The sequence below is a fragment of the Syngnathus leptorhynchus genome, chromosome 2 (genome assembly GCF_054491065.1).
Source record: "Syngnathus leptorhynchus isolate UIUO chromosome 2, UIUO_Slep, whole genome shotgun sequence".
NCBI classification, from domain to species: Eukaryota; Metazoa; Chordata; class Actinopteri; order Syngnathiformes; family Syngnathidae; genus Syngnathus; species Syngnathus leptorhynchus.
In genome coordinates, this window is record NC_141196.1 from 16,174,075 (window position 1) to 16,195,522 (window position 21,448).

The following is a 21,448-nucleotide window of genomic DNA, read 5'->3' on the forward strand; positions in this document are numbered from 1 at the left end:
GTTGGATTATGAAGGCATCATAAATTGTTTGAAAATAAGCCAATCTCTCATTTTTCTCATCAGCCCTTTCTAATGGGCAGTTTTATATAGTAAAGCTGTCATTTGGAGCTAGTGAACATTTGGCTGCACAGTGCACATAGGTACTTGTTCTGGTGATGTTCCCATGATTATTTTCACACTTCAATGGAACACCCACACCTATCCTGTGAAAGGAACTAATTGAATGACTCCAACACATATATGTTCGCCCCCCCTATGTAATGCATTTCAAATCTCTAGGTAGCTGCATTCTCACTTCGCCACCTAGGAATATCAGTATTATGCGTTATGCATGTTCAATGGATGCTCTTTGACAACATGCTTGAATCTTTTTCCTATTTTATTGCCCTCCAGTGGATGTACATGGAAGTCCGTCCCAAAACGAAGCATCAGTCACTAGTAATTTCAGGAGCGTTGGTGTTTCCCCTCGTCTTTTACATAAGGTGTTACACTATATCTCAATCATTTAAAAAGTTAGGATATCAAATTTAAAACCGAAAGCTTTTGCACTTGAGCGAGATTCCGTTTTATATCCTAAAATCCTAAATGTAAGTACAGCAAAACTATTTGGACACGCTCTAAAAATAGATGACTGATTAAATAATAATAAATGTTAATACGTGAACTATTACATGTTGTATTCCTGTTAGTTGTGAAAATAATCGATAAAAATGCTCCACGTTTTTTTTCCTCGTGACTCCACCCCTCGTCCTCTTCCTCCATCCCACCTCCTTCTTCACCCTTTGACGCTCCATCCCTGATTCTGCGCGTGCACGCCGTATCGCTGCTTGCATGCCCCTCGTCTTGATGGAAGCCTCGGCGTGTCCCTGGACCGTCAGACCTTAGCAAAAAAAAAAAAAAAAAGAATCTGCAGAAGCGCACCGGACATGATGAAGTTGGTGGTCCTCTTTGTCCTCTCGGCTGCATCTTGCCCGCTCGCCTTCGCCACCATCAGTGGTAAGAATGAACTGATGCGTATGCACGCATGTATGCAAAGTCGTTTGAGCATTTTTTCGTGGATTCGATATCCAGCACATTAAATGCTGGTTCGGTACGCTCTTTGTCTTACCAGTAAGACAATTCAACGCAATATAACAATTAGGCTGAGCGCACTAGTAGAACGAACGTGTCTTACTCATTACGTGTTTTTTTTTTTAAATGTATTTATTATACCACTGGTGCTTTCCATCATTATGACATTTCTGCACAAATGTCAAGTTTGGCATCGCAAATGTTACTAGTCACGCAAAACTACACAAACTGACGTGCACACTACGTACTAGAGTTGGGTGCAGATGTGTGCACATCCGGCATCATGTGCTTTACTAGTAGTATAGTACTTCAAATGAAGTGCCAGACCTTAACTAGTATAATGTCACAGTGTACATTACTTTTACTTATATTGTTATTTGCTGTTTCACGCCAAAGAAAAATACACTCTTGCTTTGCCCCACACATGGTGTCATCTTGGTGTTGAAGTGAGTTGAGGTATTTGTTTTTGTTTGCAACTATCTGCAAATATAAACCTTTTTCATGGTGCCTCAATTACTTGCATATTATGCAAGCAAATTCAGTTATTTGTTATATTTGTTATAACAATTATTATGACTTGTCAGTATCAGCAAATACGAACCTTTTTTGTGGTGCCTCAATTACTTTCATATTATGCAAGCAATTTCAGTTATTTGCCATATTTGTTACAACAATTATTATGACTTGTCACTAGAACATGATAAATTTCATTTCTGCAAAAACAACAACTTTGGCCCCAAATTGTACTTCTAATTTGATATGCAAGAAATTGCAGACTACTCACTGTCACTATTCCACCCACTCTTGAACATGTTAACAACTTAGATCTACAATAGATATTTTTCCGCATACATTTGAAAGATTTCACATCATGTACAGTTTGTATGTTCAATAAACCAATAAACAAAGCTAATCACAATTGCTCCTAATTAGTCAGTAGGGATGAGGCAAGACACAAATCCCACGAGACGAAAAGTCTCACGAGATCGAGTCCACAAAACCGAAACTAGATTTTTGCAAAATTTCAAATATAACACTACTACTACTACTACTACTACTACTACTACTACTACTACTACTAATAATAATAATAATAATAATAAAACCTAATATAAAAGTGGTTGGAATGATATATTGCACCTTTTGTAAAAATACTGAATATATATATATATATATATAATATATTATGATATACTTCTATTATCATAGAAGAGACAACTAAAGTAAATCACTGACATGCAATTAAGACACCAGCAATAAATTGCACCGTATCAAATTGCTGCATGTGACCTTCAGGCATTTATATTTGCAGTGTGAACATAGACTAAATATATATATATATATATATATATATATATATATATATATATATATATATATATATATATATATATATATATATATATATATATATATATATATATATATATATATATATATATATATATATTTATTTTTTTGCAGTGTAAAAAGTGAAGTGAAGCAAAGAGAAGTCAGCAAAGTGAAGTGTTTGCTGTGTTCCAAAATTTGCACACTGCCCACCCAAAGATAGGTGGGCAAGTGTGTAAGGGCAAGTGTGTAACAAGTGCACTGCCTCATATATATATATATATATATATATATATATATATATATATATATATATATATATATATATATATATATATATATATATATATATATATATATATATGAGGCAGTGCACTTTGATACACTGCAAAATACAACCACAATAATATACATATTTGTTAGTAAATAAATACTTAAAGTGTCAGTAAGTATATGTATACTTTATGTTCATTTGATTTTGTTAGATTGTGCATGTGTACCTAATAAACTGGATTGTTTTTCAGGGTAATTTCAGATCTAATTACTGATGAGGTATCCTTTGAATACATTTTCAAAGTTAAAGTAAATTTTGAGCTGTAGGACTTGGTAAAAAACATCATCAGAGAGGTGAGACAAAAAGAGGCAAATGATACATTTCTGCTTGTTTGAATGACTGTACCATATTGTTTTTATGTACTACATTACAGTGGTGACAGCTCAACTTGTAAACAACAGAATTATATCTTTGAATTCTGAAAGGAACAACATACAGCCTCAAATGCAGTACCTGACTTAGGGTTGTTGATGTTATGTTTGACTCTCACTGTCTTCTTTTCATTCGAGCATCAAATGAGTTTGTATCCTTGGCGGAGATGGAGGACGCCCTGCTGAAGAATCTCTTCCAAGGTTACCAGCGCTGGGTGAGGCCCATTCAACACGCCAACGATACCATCAGAGTCCGCTTCGGACTCAAGATCTCCCAGCTGGTCGATGTGGTGAGAGTGAATACAACACTGCTTCTGCTTCATAACTTACACTTTACAATTGCTAACATAAACTTGCTTACCAATTACACTTCAACAATGCTGTGTCACTTATGTTGAACAGGGAATAGCCCTGCCATGATTGGTGACAATCCAGGCTGTAAATAGATGCATATGCAGGATTTGCTTCAACATAGTTCATTTTCAACAATATGGCACACGTTGGCCCCAAAGTAATAATTAAATATTAGCTCACTGGGCTCTGCCGCAGCCACAATAGTATTGTAAAAGCAATAAAACACCCAATCTTAACTTCACAACTGAAGATGTGTATGGTGACACTTGAGTCGTGTGCTCTCAGTGTGAGCCAAATGGGTCATTTCTGGTCTTTTTTGTCACGCAATTTCTGTCCCAACACCCCTTGTTTCGGCTTCTCTCTTTTTGGGAGTTAGCACAACAAAAAGCCACAGGAAAAAAAAACGATGTTGTTGATATATGCTCGTATGAGAAGTTATTGTTGGATATACTGAGGTGATTGTTGATTACAGTTTGAACTTCAAAGCTCTCTCCCAAAGTTATGGAAAATCATAAATTGTATGACTTTAGGGGTGTTTGGATAACAAATCCGTTCTGCAATCTAAACTTAAAATGCAAATATCCTGAGACTTTCCATCTCGTCCTCTACCAAAAGTTTGGTAAAAATGTTCTCTAACACCATGTTTGTGCTTTATTATCCATCCATCCATTCGATTTTTGAACCGCTTTGTCCCCACGGGGGTCGCGAGCGTGCTGGAGCCTATCCCACCCGTCATCGGGCAGTAGGTGGGGGACACCCTGAACCGGTTGCCAGCCAATCGCAGGGCACACATTATGATTATTATTGTTATAAATGAAGCTGAGTTTGTAGCTATCTAAGTTCATAAATTCGTGCGCATAGGTCCTGAACACTTCCTTTGTATATCCACAAGCATTCCCTTTCTGACTGGAGTGCTCGTTCAATATTTCAGAGCTGCTGCTGATAGGATGAGATGCTTTGGTTTGTTCAAAGGGAGGAAAATGGAGGATGCTAATGGATGAACCACACTCCCCAGCGTGAAATATTCATCACTACCGTTTTAGCTTCTACCTGCCACATGAGCTGAATTCAAAGTCCCTACTTGGGTGAGAGAAAAAACTGTTTCAGTCGGTACAGCCAGGTGGTCCTTTTGAATTTTTGGCTTAAGGGGGGGAGAGTGCTGCGACAATGTGTTGTGCGCTGCGCCCCTGAGCCTGCCTATTTGTCTGCTGCAAAGCTCGTTATTAGATCTTACTTCACCTCTGCTCAGTGTGATGGCCACAGCATCCAAGTAAGGGTGACAGCTGGGGTCAGGGCCCATAGGAAACACTCCCTCACCTGCAGCCCTCTGCATCTTTTAAATCATCTATTTTCTTGACATCTTTTTCTCGTCTCGTCCTGCCATCTCATCGTAAAGAGGCCTATGATCAGTGTTCTTGTCCTCCTTCATTTAGGTCCTCAGGTTTTTATGCCCTTTTCAAATGTCTGGGGAAAAAAATGAGACTCTTTAAACTGATACGCCATGACAACACAACATTAGAGGCCTCAACATATGACTGTACATTTCATTTCAATTTCATCAGGTGCATCTGCACAATCTAATGAAAGCTAATTCCAAATTCTGTCCCTAAAAAGAAAATAATCTCCACCTCTCAATATGATGCAGTTTATCCCGCACCACTTGTACTTACAAACACAACAATATAGTTGATATTTGTTAAATATCTGTACATCTTCCTGACAGTGTTAAGTGTTCCTGACAGTGTTCAGTTCTTTGCCATTGCAAAGAACTGAACATCTTTGCAATGGCAGATATTTTTACATCTTATCTGTTGTATCCAATACTATGCAAGTGTAACCAATGAGGTGAATGATTAGTGTAATTGTCTAAATGACTATTACACACACCATGACTCCAAATATTTGTCACTGTCAATTAGGTTATGGTGGATGAAACAAATACATCACACAAATAGAATCAACTCAATTAACTGTTATAATTATATTAACCATTGGTTATTTTTGAGCATGTGATTATCTCTAATACATTTTTCATGTTACTCTTTTATTTGTGCTATTATGATTAGGATGAGAAGAACCAGCTGATGACGACTAACGTTTGGCTTTGGCAGGTAAGCAGCAGTCAACGATTGTATTACTGCATTGTTTATTTTTGTTGAAAAAGACGATAATATACACACATTTCACTGCATATGCAGCTCAATCCTAATGAGGAAATTCGCCATTGAAAATGGATAGACTTGTCTTCATTACATTTTTCATAAAAAGACACAATAATCAAAGTTTCTCTATGACAATAAAATTCAGCATGAAGCCGCTGTGAGTAACTCCCGATAATAATGACCTAACCTTCATTTTGATGTTTACAGTTAATGAATCAATTGGTGTGTGTGTGTGTGTTGTTTTTCTGTTGAGTAGCAGTGGCTTGATTACAAGCTGCGTTGGAATCCAGATAAATATGGAGGCATTACTTCCATTCGAGTTCCATCTGAAAACATTTGGCTCCCTGACATTGTCCTGTACGAAAAGTAAGAACAAACGTACATTTTTATTATTTTTTCACAAAGCTTGCAAGGAGGCAAATAAAAAATGTGCTAAAAAGGAAGAAAAACCTAATGCATTGATTTTAAAAGTGTACCACTAATTGCACCAGGAAACTCTCTAACAGTGAAGAGATTGAGAACCACTGCTGATCATTTTAAGAAGAAACATGATCAGAGACGGTCAATTAACATTGAAAAGGAAAACTAGAAAACCAACAATAACAATAAAAAGAAATTGAGACCATTATGGCCGTGCAGCCATGACATATTGTCCAACAACCTTTTGGACTGTGTAATGGCAACATTCTAGAGTTCATTGACTATCCTACATGACCATGTTTTATAGAAATTAGAAATTTGTTTATTTAAACATTCCCAGAAAGATAGATGTTCTGCGACTGTGCTTTTTTCTTAGTGCTGACGGACGGTTTGAGGGCTCGCTGATGACCAAAGCCATTGTCAAGTACAACGGGGTCATCACTTGGACACCGCCTGCCAGTTACAAGTCGGCCTGCACCATGGACGTCACCTTTTTCCCTTTTGACCGCCAGAACTGTACCATGAAGTTCGGCTCTTGGACCTACGACGGCAACATGGTCGACCTCGTTTTGATTGACAACCACGTGGACCGGAAGGACTTTTTTGATAATGGCGAATGGGAGATCCTCAACGCCACGGGTGCAAAGGGAAACAGGAAGGACGGACTGTATTCCTACCCCTTCCTCACCTACTCCTTCATCCTGAAGAGGTTGCCGTTATTCTACACTCTCTTCCTCATCATCCCTTGTCTGGGGTTGTCTTTCTTGACTGTGCTGGTCTTCTACCTTCCGTCCGACGAAGGGGAGAAGCTGTCGCTCTCTACCTCTGTCCTCGTGTCGCTCACCGTCTTCCTCCTCGTCATCGAGGAGATCATCCCCTCGTCTTCCAAAGTCATCCCGCTTATCGGCGAGTATTTGCTCTTCATCATGATCTTTGTGACTCTCTCCATCATAGTCACCGTATTCGTCATCAACGTACACCATCGCTCGTCGGCCACCTACCACCCCATGTCGCCGTGGGTTCGCAACCTCTTTCTTCAAAAGTTGCCCAGGTTGCTGTGCATGCGAGGTCACATCGACCGGTACCACTACCCGGAGCTGGCTCCTGAAAGCCCCGAGGTGAAGCCACGATCTGGCGCTCGGAGAGCAGGCCAAAGGGCGAGCGGAGGACAGAGTGCTTCCGACGGAAAGGAAGACGAGGCCTGGGCCACCATGCTGGATAAGGCCATCTACTCAGTGCGCTATATCAGCAGACATATTCGCAAAGAACACTTCATTCGAGAGGTAAGATGACCTCATATTGGTTGAAAGGGTTTGTGTTGAAAAGTGAACCTGCCACTCTCCAGAACATAACTCATATCTACTAATTACTCTCAACATAGGAACTCAAAATCTATCCATTTGGCCTTCAGCAGGTTTCTAAAAAAAAACACACAAAAAACAGCACAACCATACATCGATAAAATGTTCAAGACACATTTACACAGAAGGTAATCAAAAGACATTGTGAATCGTATCCAAGCAGTTGGTGCACAATCGCGTAATATTTCCGCACAAAGGTAAATTGCGACTGGTCTGGCATGCGTATTACAACATTCTGAGGCCCCCTCCCTCATTACAGGTCTGTGTGAACTGGTGTCGTTTTAAATACGCTGTCAGTATGTGGAAAATTTTAATTGTTATACCCACATCCCCTTTTCTACCAGGTGGTTCAAGACTGGAAGTTTGTGGCCCAGGTGCTAGACAGAATCTTCCTGTGGGCATTCCTGACTGTTTCCATACTTGGCACCATCTGCATCTTCACTCCAGCTCTGTACATGTTCTTCAAAATCCCACCACCAATTCCAAGTGAGGATCCAACTTCAAGCTCACAGCTGTAGCAAAGTTCACTTGATTTTTGAGTCAATAACTCAATAATAATTCTTTTATTACAGGGGATCTGTTATACTTGTGATAATTCTTACACTTATCACGCAAATCTCTTCCACATAGCTCAGTGTGTCTAAAACATATGTTTCTTCAATATGTTGTTTTGACGGCTTTGAATTGTTTTGTCATATCATCTTACTCGAACCCCTTTGACACTACTTTAAGAACATTGTAGTTTTCATTGGCTAATTTTCTTCTACCAATATATGCAACAAAAAGTAGCAAACCTAGTTCAAAATAAGTACTGTATAGACAAATGTTCACCACTACCTTGACTTGAAATGTTAATTTGCACTCAGTGATCACAAGTGTATTCTCGCTACCACTGACTATAGTAAAGTATTGAGGGCTGAGGGTTGACTAAGTGGTAGAAAAAGGACCTAGTTGTATTCATCTATCGGTCTTCCAATACATTGTGTTTTAATCAATCCTGCAAAACTTCAACGTGATGCTGATGCGTGCATGAAACTGGAGCACATGCAAGGATGGCAATGCAAGGTTGTCAGTAGATGACAGTACCCCCTGGTGGTCTCAAAATATGAAACAACTTTTGATTCTGATAATCCTGAATATCCTAAATCGCCACTATTTCTATAGTTGATAATAATAAACATCATCATCATTATAATAAAATAATAATAATAATAATTAGAAGAAGAAGAAGAATGTGACTTGAAATGTATTATTATTTTTGTTACTAATATTTTTTGCAGCTGTAATACTCTTCAGTCATCCATTTCATAAAATTTACAGAATTCTACCTCTTCTACACAATAAGAACTGTTTGTATTTCAGTTTTCAAAGTGTGTCTCAGCCAACAAAGTTCTAAATGATGTTCTATCATCTCTGGCTCATATGATTTGTTTCTTGTGATAGATATTGGTGGGTAGACAGTGCGATCAAATTATTACCATAAACAAAATGCGTTAAATTGCCACTTTTTAATCTATTATTTGCATTGAAAACATAGGTACAGAGCAGTTTTACAGAACAAACATGGAACTTTCCCTTGGCATTGTCTATCATGTCAACCCTGATATCATTTGTCTTCGTCTTCTCTATTTGCGTCCTCCGGTCTGGCTGTCCAAGTGAGCTCTCGTATTGCGCAACATCTCCATGTACAGTCTGTGATTCTCACTGCAACATCAATGGAAACATGTTGTTTATGACTACTATTATAATGACATTATTGATTATAAAGTCAACTCAGCCCCAGGTGATGTAAATAAATGAAATATCAATAAAATCAAAGTACAAATGATGCATTGAGCGGTATTTTTATATGTTACAAAACGGTGCAACACCGTCCACTTAATAGCTAGGAAAGCAAGCAGAAGAACTAACGCCAGTACTCCTTACCATACCATGTCCGTATCAACATTGCACATTTATATAGTTGCTTGTTGATGGGCGGAATGTATGGGCCATGTAATAATGTCCAAAAATGTCCAATTCAAAAAACAACAATGCTAATTGCAGTTTGAAAACAATTCTGCTGGCGTAAACGTGGCGCTCCTCAGCTGAAACCTGATCATGACCGTAGCCATTGTACACGGAAAGGAAATGGTCATGCCAAGCGTGACCGTGAGCGAATACTTAGAAGTTGCTTTTTTCTTGCCCAGACAACATAAAAATATTCAATGTTGGTAAATGTCAGAAAACAATAGCAATCATTGTAAAATTTCAACATGCACCTCTCCACTTATGCCCACTTTAACTTCAGAAAATATCCAAACAATTGTCTTTGTATTTTGGATTTTATAGGCATTTTAAGGCCCTCCTCACCGTAGGGACTTAAGGAGGGAAACAGTCATGTCCACAAACTCCAAAATATTCCAGAAATCATTCTGACAATGTCAGAGGTTCATGTGGGCATGCGTAGACATGTGCATGTGAATTTTGGTGACGATTGACAACAGCTTTCTGACAGTCTCGTTCGCACCTCTTCAGTCAGGATCCCAAGCTTGCGTTCTGTAAATGTCATCGCTCTCTTCCTAACTGTCATTGTTCTGCCATGGCATTGGGCTCTGCATTAGAATATTTTGACACTTACTCCGCCACAGAGCGGTCAAACATCAGGTGACCCATATCCATGTAGAACTGGGCATCTGTTCGAAGGGCTGTCCAGTACTCGTTAGCCTGAGAGACAAAATCGATGTCAAGGAAATTCCTGCAAAATCAAAGATATTTTTGACTATTGCACACTACTTGAAGCTCTACAAGTCACTTCAGCAAAGTTCCTTAGAACTGAGAAGTCACAAAGGGTGCCAAAGCAACACATTAATTTATGAAGGGAAAAGGTGTGTTTTTCAGCAAATATGTGCCGTATGTCCAAAACTAGTGATGACCACGTCACCTGCTCCTGGATGGTGTAACCCCACTGGTTCTGAGAATTGTGGGGGTCCCAGTATCCTGACTGTCTTTTCAGCCGAATGAAGCGCTTTGCTTCTTCATCTCTCATAAATGGGGCCGCCAGAACCCCTAAATACGAAATGATGACAGAAGATAGCTTGAACAGTGCAAAGGACCCTCGACAAAAAACGCTTTCTGGGCTGAAGAATGATGAATTAATGGAGTTGGGAAAAAAATATAGTAAATAGACTACCCTTCATTGTTTAAATATACTACAAGCATATTGTACAGCCAATCAGAGTAAATTTCTTCACCACATTTTTACATTACTAAAACCAAGATCAGGCTCACCTGCACAATAATAATAGATATAATAGATACACATTTATATTTGAGTGACCTATGACTTGATGATGATATAATAATTATAATAAACATTGTACTTACCAGTCAAAAGAGCAAAAAGCATTACAAACTTCATGTCTATCAAAAGAAAATAGCATTTTAGGTGCATAGTTTCAACACAAAACTATTTAGAGAGTAAAATAAAATACAGTACATTATTTATCCTGAGAAGAAAATGCTCCAAATTTACCTGCAGAGTGAGTGCTGATCTCAGCTTCAAACTGAGAACCTCACAAATGAATGTGGAAGAGAACAAGAGTTTCTTTCAGTAAGAAGCTGAGAGGAATGCGTTACGTCAAACAAACAAGACTTAGAAGGTAACTGTCCAAAACACACACAATCACACACACACACTGCTGCTTCACTTTGGGAACAAGTTAAGCTCTGAGATTTATAATAAAGACAACAACTGTATTAAGCAGTCATCAATGTACAATTTATGTACAATACCAATTAAGAAAAAGCAAAGTCTTGCTTTGAAAGAAAAACATTATACAAAAAAAATACATGCATACACAGTCTTTCAAACAATTCTACATTTTAATGAGCTCACTTTCTTGAGGTTACGCTTAAAATGTAAGAAACATGAATAATTCCGAGCATGATTTGAAATTTAAGAGGAAGCCATGCAGAAAAAGCAGTACACAATGTGATACTTTCAAGAATACATCTCTGAGCTTTCTTTTTTTTCATAGATGCGTAAGTCATGCCCCATTATCTTGTATCGTGTACACTCTCTTACTACCATTTTCTAACAAAGTTGTTAAAACTTTCAAGTTATGGTCCCATTTCAATATTGTCAATGTTTCTTAATTTTTATTTAGGAACCCTGGCATTTATGGATGTGATCTGTAAGTATATCGTCAATTTCAATTGTGTTGTTAAACAAAGATTTATTTTAAAGAATATATTCTCTACTTCTACTTTCTCTGTAGTGTGTGTGCATTTGTCTGTGTGTATCAGAACAATAACGGTTCCTCCACTGGGTGGGGTTCTGACTACATTCATGAATGGCTCCAGCAGCCCTTTAACTAATGAACCACTTCTGTAGAGCTGCACTGCACCATCGTGAGATTAATACTTGGAGTACCTTATCCAGCTCGTCATTGAGTTTAGGTCCGACCGCATTACAACAGATGGATGAATTTAAATACAACAAACTACAAGACACCCAAACATCATTAGCTGATCCACTTCTATTCATGGAAAAAAAATGCAAAGTTTTGTGACCGAATTCCATTTGTGTCCAAACATTCCAATTCTCCACCATGGTCTTTGCTGTGACCACAGATGAGAAAAGAAGCCAACAAAAGAGAGAGCTAAAAAAGAAAATTGCACACACACAAGGAGATGTAGAGCCAAGATAAAAGAGTGAAAAAGCAACGCCACAACATTTAAGTCCATTAGTGGAACACTGCTCATGTATTAAAGATAAGAGAATTAACATCTCCCTCCGCTCTTTGCACTATTTTCTACACTTACCTCTTTACTGTCTCTCTCCTGGCACACACCCACAGAAAGATTATTGTTATATTGTAAAAGTAACACACCATTATGCAGGTTGACATTAACATGATGAACCAATGATCTTTCTGTTGTCTATCGACATGCATGTTTGAAGTTTTAAAGACTTTATTGGTGCTGTTTATTTTCCGGTCTTGCTGGCTCAACTGTTGGAGCTCAAACTGGGGAGCTTTTGGGAGAGAGTTTATTCCATAATGCAGGCTTGTGTGTGTGCAACCCTCAGGGCACAAGATGGGGGGGTGAATATATTTAGTGCAAGCAAACTGTTTTCACACTTGGGAAGGACAAATTCATATGGAGCATAATACTCTCTTAAATACAAATCCTGTTAGTCACGAAGATGCAGCTACCATTGCATTGTATTTAATTTGTGAACAAAATGTATGTTCATTAAAAAATTATAGTGTGAATCCTGTGCGATGACAATGGAAGTTGGGAATCAAACTCTTTCATGGAGTAAATCAATCTGACAATTTTTTAACAGCACAATTTAGATTAGATCAAGCAGCAAGACCCGTTAGTTTGTCACTATGTAAGTTTGACCCAGTTTTTCAAGTCTGCTTCCTTCTCAACAGCAAATCAGATCATCAGCTCACTACTTCCTTTACACCTCTAGTTTACTTACCACCTAACTGTCATTTGAACTGAAAAAAGTCAAGAACATCTAATTTTGCAGTCATTGATTGAGAAGCAACCCGAACGATACATCGGTCACTGGTTGTTAGTTTGCGTTTCGGCAAGGCAAAAACATAGACATGCAGCTATTGCACATTATTGACTTTCGATTTCCACCAATTACAGATATTCAAATAATTATATTATACACCCGTTACATTCATCACCTGTCACTTAAGCATTTGTTAGCATTAAAAAGATACAATCACAGTGAACTTTTATACTGTAATAAGGCAAGTGGGCAAATCGTTTTTATTTTCCAGCTGTTTTTTGTCTTTAAAAATACATTTCAATGTACACTCTCTTTCTACATCAATTTTACCGTCAGGATAACAGCTTAAAATGGACTAATATCACGTGATAAAGATTTGGTCTTGGAAAATGTAAAAACTTATCTTTTAGTCCAGTAATGAGCTCTGTGTCCTCTATGGCTGTTCGAGCACATTCAAGCAAATAAAATCTAAATACACGATAGTCTTCCAAAAGAGTGCCTTGAGACATGAATGCAATGGCAGCACTGCTTTTTGAATGAACTACAGTAAAACCGCGTGAAAGAGAGAGTCGATAAGAACATTTAAAGAGTTTTTCCACCTCATTGCTTCTTGGATTCTATTTCTGCCGGGAATTGTCTCCAGAGCTCATCTGCTTCTGAGCCACACTGGCCTACAATAATGATAAAAACAACCAATATTTGGGAGAGAATGTTGGAAGTGTGAACATGAGTAAATATTATGTGACAATTAACTGATATCAATGAGTACACCTGCAGAATGTAACATTGGCTAATTATCTAAAACTATCAACATTTTCATAGTACAGTATTATCACTGGTGGAGTAGCAAGAGTGGGGGGGGCACTGTCCTGAGATATGCTTGGAGTCTCTAGGTGCAAGGCCAGATTGGATATTTTATTTTGCAACATGGAGGGACCATGACTATTCGGCCTACGAATAGCAAGATCTTCGTAAGATTGACACCCACTCAAATTCACTGGGGATAATTTATTTATTTAATTTTTATAAGTCTCAAACATTCTTTGAAATGCTGATAGAGATTGGCTATATGAAAAAGCTACATGAAGAAACAAATATGCGGAGGACATATGATCTGCAGTCACAAGGTCACAAACTTTCCAAAAGAAGGACATGGTAAACAAAAATAAAATACTACTTTTTAAAAACTTTAAAGTGAAAAGAGGTATGTGTCAGGGCATCTATATCCCCATTTCTCCACATCCCTATTGCTAGCTGAATTTCAAATAACACGAGTTTAAAGGTTATTGGTTCAGTTTGAAAACACCCACATTCCATTTATGAGGTGTGCACAGTTGTTGAGCAATATACTAGTTTTGTTTATCTCTAGATTCGGTTTTGAAAGACGATCCGATTTCTCGCCAAGTAAATTTGCAGGTTGGCTCATTTGTGACAAAAATCATAATTATTTCAGTTTATCCAAGTTTTTTTTATTTCTTCATCTCTGACCTACATGATTAAAAGCTGTATCATGTTATTTGGACGGGTCCTAACAGATGTTTTCTGGCAAAATAAGTTGAAATCGCTCCTTGACCACCACAAGCGTGCACCACTGTGCAATATCGTAAAGTCTCATGAACGCGCTAATCTTCACTTGTTCTGGATTGTCAATAGCGGGCACGGTGCCCCCTCCCTTCCTCTCTCGCTCACTCTTCTCCCTTTACCCCGCCTCTCTCCTGCATCTTGTTCCCGCCACCCTCCAAACGACAAAGAGCATCAGCAGCAGAGAGCCCGTAGCCAGGGCCGGTGCCAACCTGCCAGGATGCGGTGCTGTAAGTTTTGGGCCGCGTGTTTGGTTGGATTTTACATGTGGACAGCCCTTCTCTTCAAAGGTATGTATGACATAAACACATTATTTACAGTGCACGCTCAAGGTCTGTCCAGTAAGGGCACAGGTTGGACCAAGTGTGTGGGGTTGAAGCTGAACGTGATTTGACACCTGTGTTGGTTATTCATGGAATCCAGGAGTATTCTTCAAGTTTTGAAAGTTGAGCAATAATGATCCCTGCACTTGAAGTGCAAGATCCTTTTAAATTCAAATGTTTAACCAAATATTTGATGAACAATTCTGGACACATGCTATTATGTTATACCTAGATATGTACAATCAACAATATGGATATTAACATAATATGGTGTATATTCTACAATTTATCTACAATCTACAGTTGTTTTTCGATGTGCAATACATAAATCTAACTTTCATACACTCTACATACAGGGTGCATTGTAATTAAACGGTACAACTATCGCTACCAATGATACTATAGCCTACTTCCCACTTGCACGTCCATCCGTCCATCCATCCGCCCGTCCGTCCGTCCATCCATCCATCCATCCATCCATCCATCCATCCATCCATCCATCCATCCATCCATCCATCCATCCATCCATCCATCCATCCATCCATCCATCCATCCATCCATCCATCCATCCAGCATTAACTAATCAATTTATCTTCATATATGATTTTTAGGCGACGGGGCTTTAAGAACGTATTCAATGCTCTTCTCCATCTTCACTTGATACTAAAGGTGGTAAATAGTAAATAGAGCTTTAAAAGCAATATCATGTGCAGATCAACCACTGTTTTTGTAAATCTTGGAGGTATTTGTACATGGCTGATATGACAATTGGTAGTTGACACATCATTACCTTAGGAAAGATTATTGTTGGACTGAAAGTGGTTGGCGTTCCATTAAGATGACAATTAAAACTGAAAGTCAGACAGAATGCTGGAAGCATGGTGGACTATTCGCTCTTGTCTTTCTGGATGGAGTTTAAATGTTTTCCCTGTGTTTGTGAGTTGGAACGGTTGTTCATATTTTCTACAAGTGACCTTGGGTGACCTGTTCTGGGTGTACCAAACTCCAAAAAGAGTAGGCTCCAGCTCACCTTCAACCCAAAAGAGCATAAAAGGAATAGAAGATGGATAGATGGATAGTCTGGAAATTGTGCATTCTGTACCAATTTTAATGTTTGAATCCTATGAAATGAATAGCAATTTCCTCTGGTATTGTGTTAGGGTTAGGGTTAGGTAATATATTTCTAAAACTCATACTGTATTTTGTATAGAACAGCAATTAAATTGATACAAGACAAATATAAATTGAATAAAACGCAGATATTCTGAGGAAAAACACCACTCACTGGTAAAATATAAATATTAAATGATAATACTATAGTTTTCAAGGAATGTGCATTGTTGTTAACATCTATGCTCCTCTGGCAATTTGGTAAATGTATATTTGATGCCAAACATTCATGCAAACTGCACACATTCATACTCAAACTGCCATTTATTGAACTCAGCTCACAAGTGGCAAAGAAAAGATAACTGGTTGCCTCTTTAGCACGTCATTACAGTGCCAGCTCTCCAGGCATGAGCAATCAATGCACGCTAATAGAAAAGTGACCCACACACACTCATGACTCAAACAATATAAACTCATCTTTTCTGGACAATGTACATTATAATCATGTAACATTTGATAAAACTAATGTTTTGCAAGTGTTCCAAATAGCCCAAGTGTTATCTTTTATACATGAAATATAGGCAAGCTTTGGAGTGCTTCTGCCTCCACACCATGTTGGAAAAGTTCCAAAGCAGAATCCTTTTCTTTCTTATGACACCATCACTCAATTGACAAGAGGAATCATCAGGCAAGCAAAGCAACCCTCAGAGAGAGATTTTTCAATTCTTATCCTTATTCACCGCTGAGGTTTTGCTACTCTTTGAACACAAGTTGTACATAAAAGTTGAAGTAACTTTCAAAGTCAGACTCATCAAAACAAAATTCGTATTCAGTTTGGGAATAGGATTCAAACGACCACCAGCCCTGTGCTGTGTATCTGGCACATCCAACAACTTTTTAGATTGATCTTTTATTCTTGACCCTCATGAAGGTGCAGACACTCGTAAACCCAAATCTGCCTGGCCCAGATACTGTAAAATTATCTGCATCATTTCCATTCAACGTCTCTTCTCTCTCTTGGTGTCTCTTTTACTGTTTTTTATTCTGTACTGCAGACTAATATGTTCCCCAAGTCAGCAATAAGTGACTCTTCCCGAGCCTCTTTGGTATTTAATAATGGCCTACATATAGCTTAGCATATTTAATGCCTTGTTCAGTTTGATACCCATGGCATATGGTGGTTTATGTGACACTCTTCAGTCAATGATGACACTTAAATTGACACATTATCTTGTTCTTGAACCTCAAAGCAATGGAAACCTCTTGTGACCTTCATCTTCCAGAGTCTGAAATGTCAAACATTTTACTAGTGAAGTTAATGCTCCACTGCTTTTATTGAGTCTCTAAATCACCTAATAAATGATCTGAAATACTGCTGGACGAAGCTGGACACCTACAGTATCATGTTGGGTTAGCACTAGCATCAGTTTTAACAGAGCGCGTTATAGCATGAAAGTTGAAGACACATTGGAGGTCTTTGCTTCCGGATTAGGATTAAACATCAAGTGGTTTTAGGGCTGTGATCCCTTGCCATAGATTATAAAACTCCCCTATATGATGCGATCTATCTGGAGAGCGCTATTAAGACACTTGTCCATATGTTCTGTTTGTCACATTCTGCTCTTTTCACGTTTTAATGCACAAAGTTCTCTCTGAAGTCCTTGAATGATTGTTTTTGTTTTTTTTAAGTAGGACTCATTTAATCATTACATTTGAAATTGTTGTATACACTGTTGCAGTTGTAAATTTAAATGTAGGCAACTTCAACTCTGGAAGGTTTTAATCTGGCAGAAGCTTCTTAGGATGCTGTTTTCAGGTGCTATAACCTGCCAAAAAATGTTCACCCCACTTCAACTCTATTTTCTTTTGAAATGGTTTTTAATTCAACTGGTGCCCAACTATCACCTCTTCTCTTGGATAACAAACAAGATGACCTGAGTTTTAGATGGCAGATTCTGAACACCTTCAGAGCTTCATTGCAGAACTCCTCCGATCTTGACCTTATTTTTGCATCAGTGTTCTTAATAAAGGGCTCAGTGAGTGTATTCTATATTATTTGGCCGAGGTATTCAAGTGCAGTTTCTTTTCTTTCTCAAACAAAAGTGTGTCACCATTTGAATTAAACAACAAAGGCTGCTTTGGGAATTTATTTTTCAGCCCCTTTTAGCACAGGATTGAAATATTTGCATTACTTTTTATACACACTTGCACACAAGCCAACACATATTTGCACCAAAGTAGCTGGAGATGTGCAGAGTTGTCATTTGGTTGACTCACCAGCAGCCCCCGACGGAGGGGTGGGCTGACAGCGCTTTCTTTGTGCAGAACCCGTCCCCCCTGCAGGTCTTGAAAGCTGGCCCAAAACACTAAAGGATCGATGCTCTTTTATGTTTTTCAAATCCGGTCTCATGTTTTGTGTTGATCCGATCAAATCCGTTTAGTATTTGGATGTCTCCTATGCAACCAAGTGTCAGTGTCTTTAATCAAAGTTGATTTAACGTAATTGGATGACTTTTTCTCTTTTTTGTGCCGATTGTTTACCACTGTGTTTACTCATCATGATTCATGTGACCCGTATGAATTCCAAGCTTTGGTTTACTTATGCAGATCTAGGCAAATTCAGATGCAGCAAAGTCTGAATGGACGAAATAGACGTGTGATAATGACTAAGTAAGTGGTAGAGAGGCAAAGATTTCAATTTGACCCTTATGTCTTTACTAAAAAGACAATGCACTTCAAGAACAGTGTTGGACCATTAATGTTACTTTTAAAACATATTTCCAAGTATATTTTTTCCACACAGTATTGCATTGAATTATTGTAAAATACGCTTGGAATTTACATACACTAATTTACAGTCAGCAAATAAATGTGTGTGAGACGCTAAAGCCTGAGAAGGTTTAGCGCCACTAAGCGCAGACACAAAAACATCAGACATTCCTGTGTCTCTGTCTTTGAGTGTGTGTTCATGAGATATGTGTGTGAGCCTGTGAAAGGGACAATGGGTCCCTGTGGCGGTCTGTTTTTGGGTAGACCAGCTCGGATGAGCATGTCTCAAAGTCAGACGTTATCGCCGAGCTGTTTGACAGCAGTAGAAAATTATGGCCTGATTAACCCCCAAACAAACATGCAGGAGAAACACAGCCTGCATAAAAAGAGATCCTACTAAATTTCTTGCATTCATTTTTAGGTGATGCGTACCAATTGGAAATGGTGCCAATCATGTTTTTCTTGGCTCGTTGTTCATTTCAATCCAAAACCCAATTGGCTACGGAATGTGTTAATTTATTACACAAAAAAAAAAGCAAGTGGATTCAGGGCAGCCAGAAAGACTGTGAGAGGAGAGAATGAGATCAAACGAGAGGATGCTCAAACAAAATATACTAAAAATTAGGTTGCATAAATTAGAGCTTCATGAGCAACACTGGGGATGTATAAAGCATCGGGTTGGGACAAAAGCAGATGTAGAGATTAGAGAAGATAAGAACAAGCGTCTGATTTTTCCTTTTTAAATTTTCATGTGACATTTAAAACGCTTATGATTCCAACAATGTGCACTATGCTGCTGCATTAAAACAACAAGGCAGCAAAATAAAACACAATTTAAAGTCATAGTGCACTTGAAGACTGGATTTGAATGTTGAATGTTTTGAATTATTCTATTTACTCGTAGCGCTGTGTATATGGACTCTTTCTGAATAAATGTGGAATCATGTCATTCAGCCGAGAGCTTCTCAAACTTTTTACGGCAAGTAGCAAAAAAAAAAAATCTACATGCCACCATAATGACAAATGTTAAAATACAGAACAATAATCAGTCTTTGACTTGTATAGTAAGGCACTCGAAGCACTTTACATGAACTTTGCATTTACAGTACCTACTGATAGCACCTAAGGGCATCAGGAGCGACCTGAGTGTTCAGTTTCTTGCTTAAGGACACTTTGTGGTCGAACCCTCAACCTCTGGGCTGGGAGATGACCAACCAAACATTGAGCCATGCTGTCCCCATGAATGTTTAGCAAAACAGAAGGAATTAAAAAATTATATTATTGTACATTATAGGCCACTGTAAATTTCTGCACCGATCTAAAAAATAAAAACAACTGTGAACGTTTGGCACTTATGTAATAGGTCTGTATGTAAAACTGATGTTCCAGCGAGGTTTCACTAAAATTCTCACAATTTCATTTGTTCCATATTGCCTTTGTCATCGGTTGCATCATGAAGTCAAATATTGTTTTTGATGTCAAGGAAACAAGGTCAGTGAAGGAAGAAGTACTGAAGGAGCATGAGAAATGTGCATTTTTGTACGACGCTACAAAGCTAAAAGCGCCTCTGCCTCACAGCCCCTGCTGTGGTGCTGATACCCTGGGGCTTCCTTTAGTGCCCAGAGGTGCTCTAGCGCTGCTTATTAAATCAGAACTAATTTTACACGCAGTGTTCTGATCCAATTCCAGTACACACTCCTCAACCTGCATGGAACATTAAAGACTATTTTAGGATTCTATGTCTAAACACTTGGCCCATATTGCAACGTATGAATGAGTGCGGTGTCATTGCCATTAAGGTGCATCTCCAACTTAGACTTTGTTGTTTCCTTTCTAATTTCACAAGATGGCCATTTGTTTAAATGGACACTCATTCTGTTGAAACTAAGCAAGAGTTGTTTTGAGTCGATCATTTAGGGAAGCTGATCTAAAATGGCAGTGGTACACATCTTACTCGACAAATCCTAATTTTGAAAGGATGCTTTGTGTAGATTTAAAACAATTTTTGACCAAAAAGCTGAGAGATCATTTGAAGCTTTGAGTGACTTTACTGGGTACAAATATTTTTTAGAACATTAAAATTGTACAACCTCAGGTGTTAATTTCTAATGAAACATTGTGTAGCTTTGCTGGGTTGCTTTAAGTTGGGGCTGCCGGTGAGTGTATGTTTGTCACAAAATTGGTATTTTTAGATATTATACAATAAAATTCCATCTTCACCACAGCCCATCGCTATCATGCATTATGGATGAGTGAAGCCTTTTTGCTGATTGACTTGAAAAAAAAAATCCAAATTCAATCAAGATTATGACCTTGTGTAAAACTTAAATTAAAACGATACAATGATTTGAAAATCCTTTTCAGCCTGAATACATGACAAGGATATGTTATTTAATGTTGTAATGAAAAATGTGACTTTTGGGGGGGGGGGGCAAATATTCATTGGTTTTGAAATTAGATGTCTGCAATATGTTCCAAATAAGCTGGGACAAGGGTTCATTTATCACTTTTCGTTTTAAGGACTTGAGAACAGAGGACAGTAATTGTTGAAGATCTAGAGGTTGACTTCTTTGTTTCTCAACAGTCCTTGGTCTCTAAGGTCATATTTTGCAATTCATAATGCACCACACATTTTCATTTCATTTCACATTTCAGGTCTGGACTACAAATAGGCCAGTTCAGTACTTTTACTTTGAAACCACGCTGTTGTAGCACGTGCAGAATGTGACTTGGCATTGTCTTGCTGAA

The 21,448-nt window shown here is 38.2% G+C and overlaps 2 protein-coding genes across 2 annotated transcripts; one reads left to right on the forward strand and one right to left on the reverse strand.

Annotated features, from left to right (window-relative positions):
- Positions 1-879: 879 nt before the first annotated feature.
- Positions 880-7,920, forward strand: LOC147061058 (neuronal acetylcholine receptor subunit non-alpha-2-like). Its single transcript, XM_085902954.1, has 6 exons — positions 880-996; positions 3,244-3,395; positions 5,526-5,570; positions 5,878-5,987; positions 6,418-7,324; positions 7,747-7,920. Exons 1-6 carry the CDS (start codon positions 927-929, stop codon positions 7,918-7,920), a joined length of 1,458 nt encoding a protein of 485 aa, XP_085759080.1. The 5' UTR covers positions 880-926.
- A 1,107-nt stretch (positions 7,921-9,027) lies between these two features.
- Positions 9,028-13,086, reverse strand: LOC147061059 (uncharacterized protein C3orf85-like). The gene is made up of 5 exons (XM_085902955.1): positions 13,077-13,086; positions 10,769-10,804; positions 10,326-10,450; positions 10,023-10,108; positions 9,028-9,106 (listed from the first exon to the last, which is right to left on the reverse strand). The coding sequence occupies exons 2-5, from the start codon at positions 10,800-10,802 to the stop codon at positions 9,028-9,030; spliced, it is 324 nt and encodes a 107-aa protein (XP_085759081.1). The 5' UTR covers positions 10,803-10,804; positions 13,077-13,086.
- Between the last annotated feature and the right edge of the window lie 8,362 nt (positions 13,087-21,448).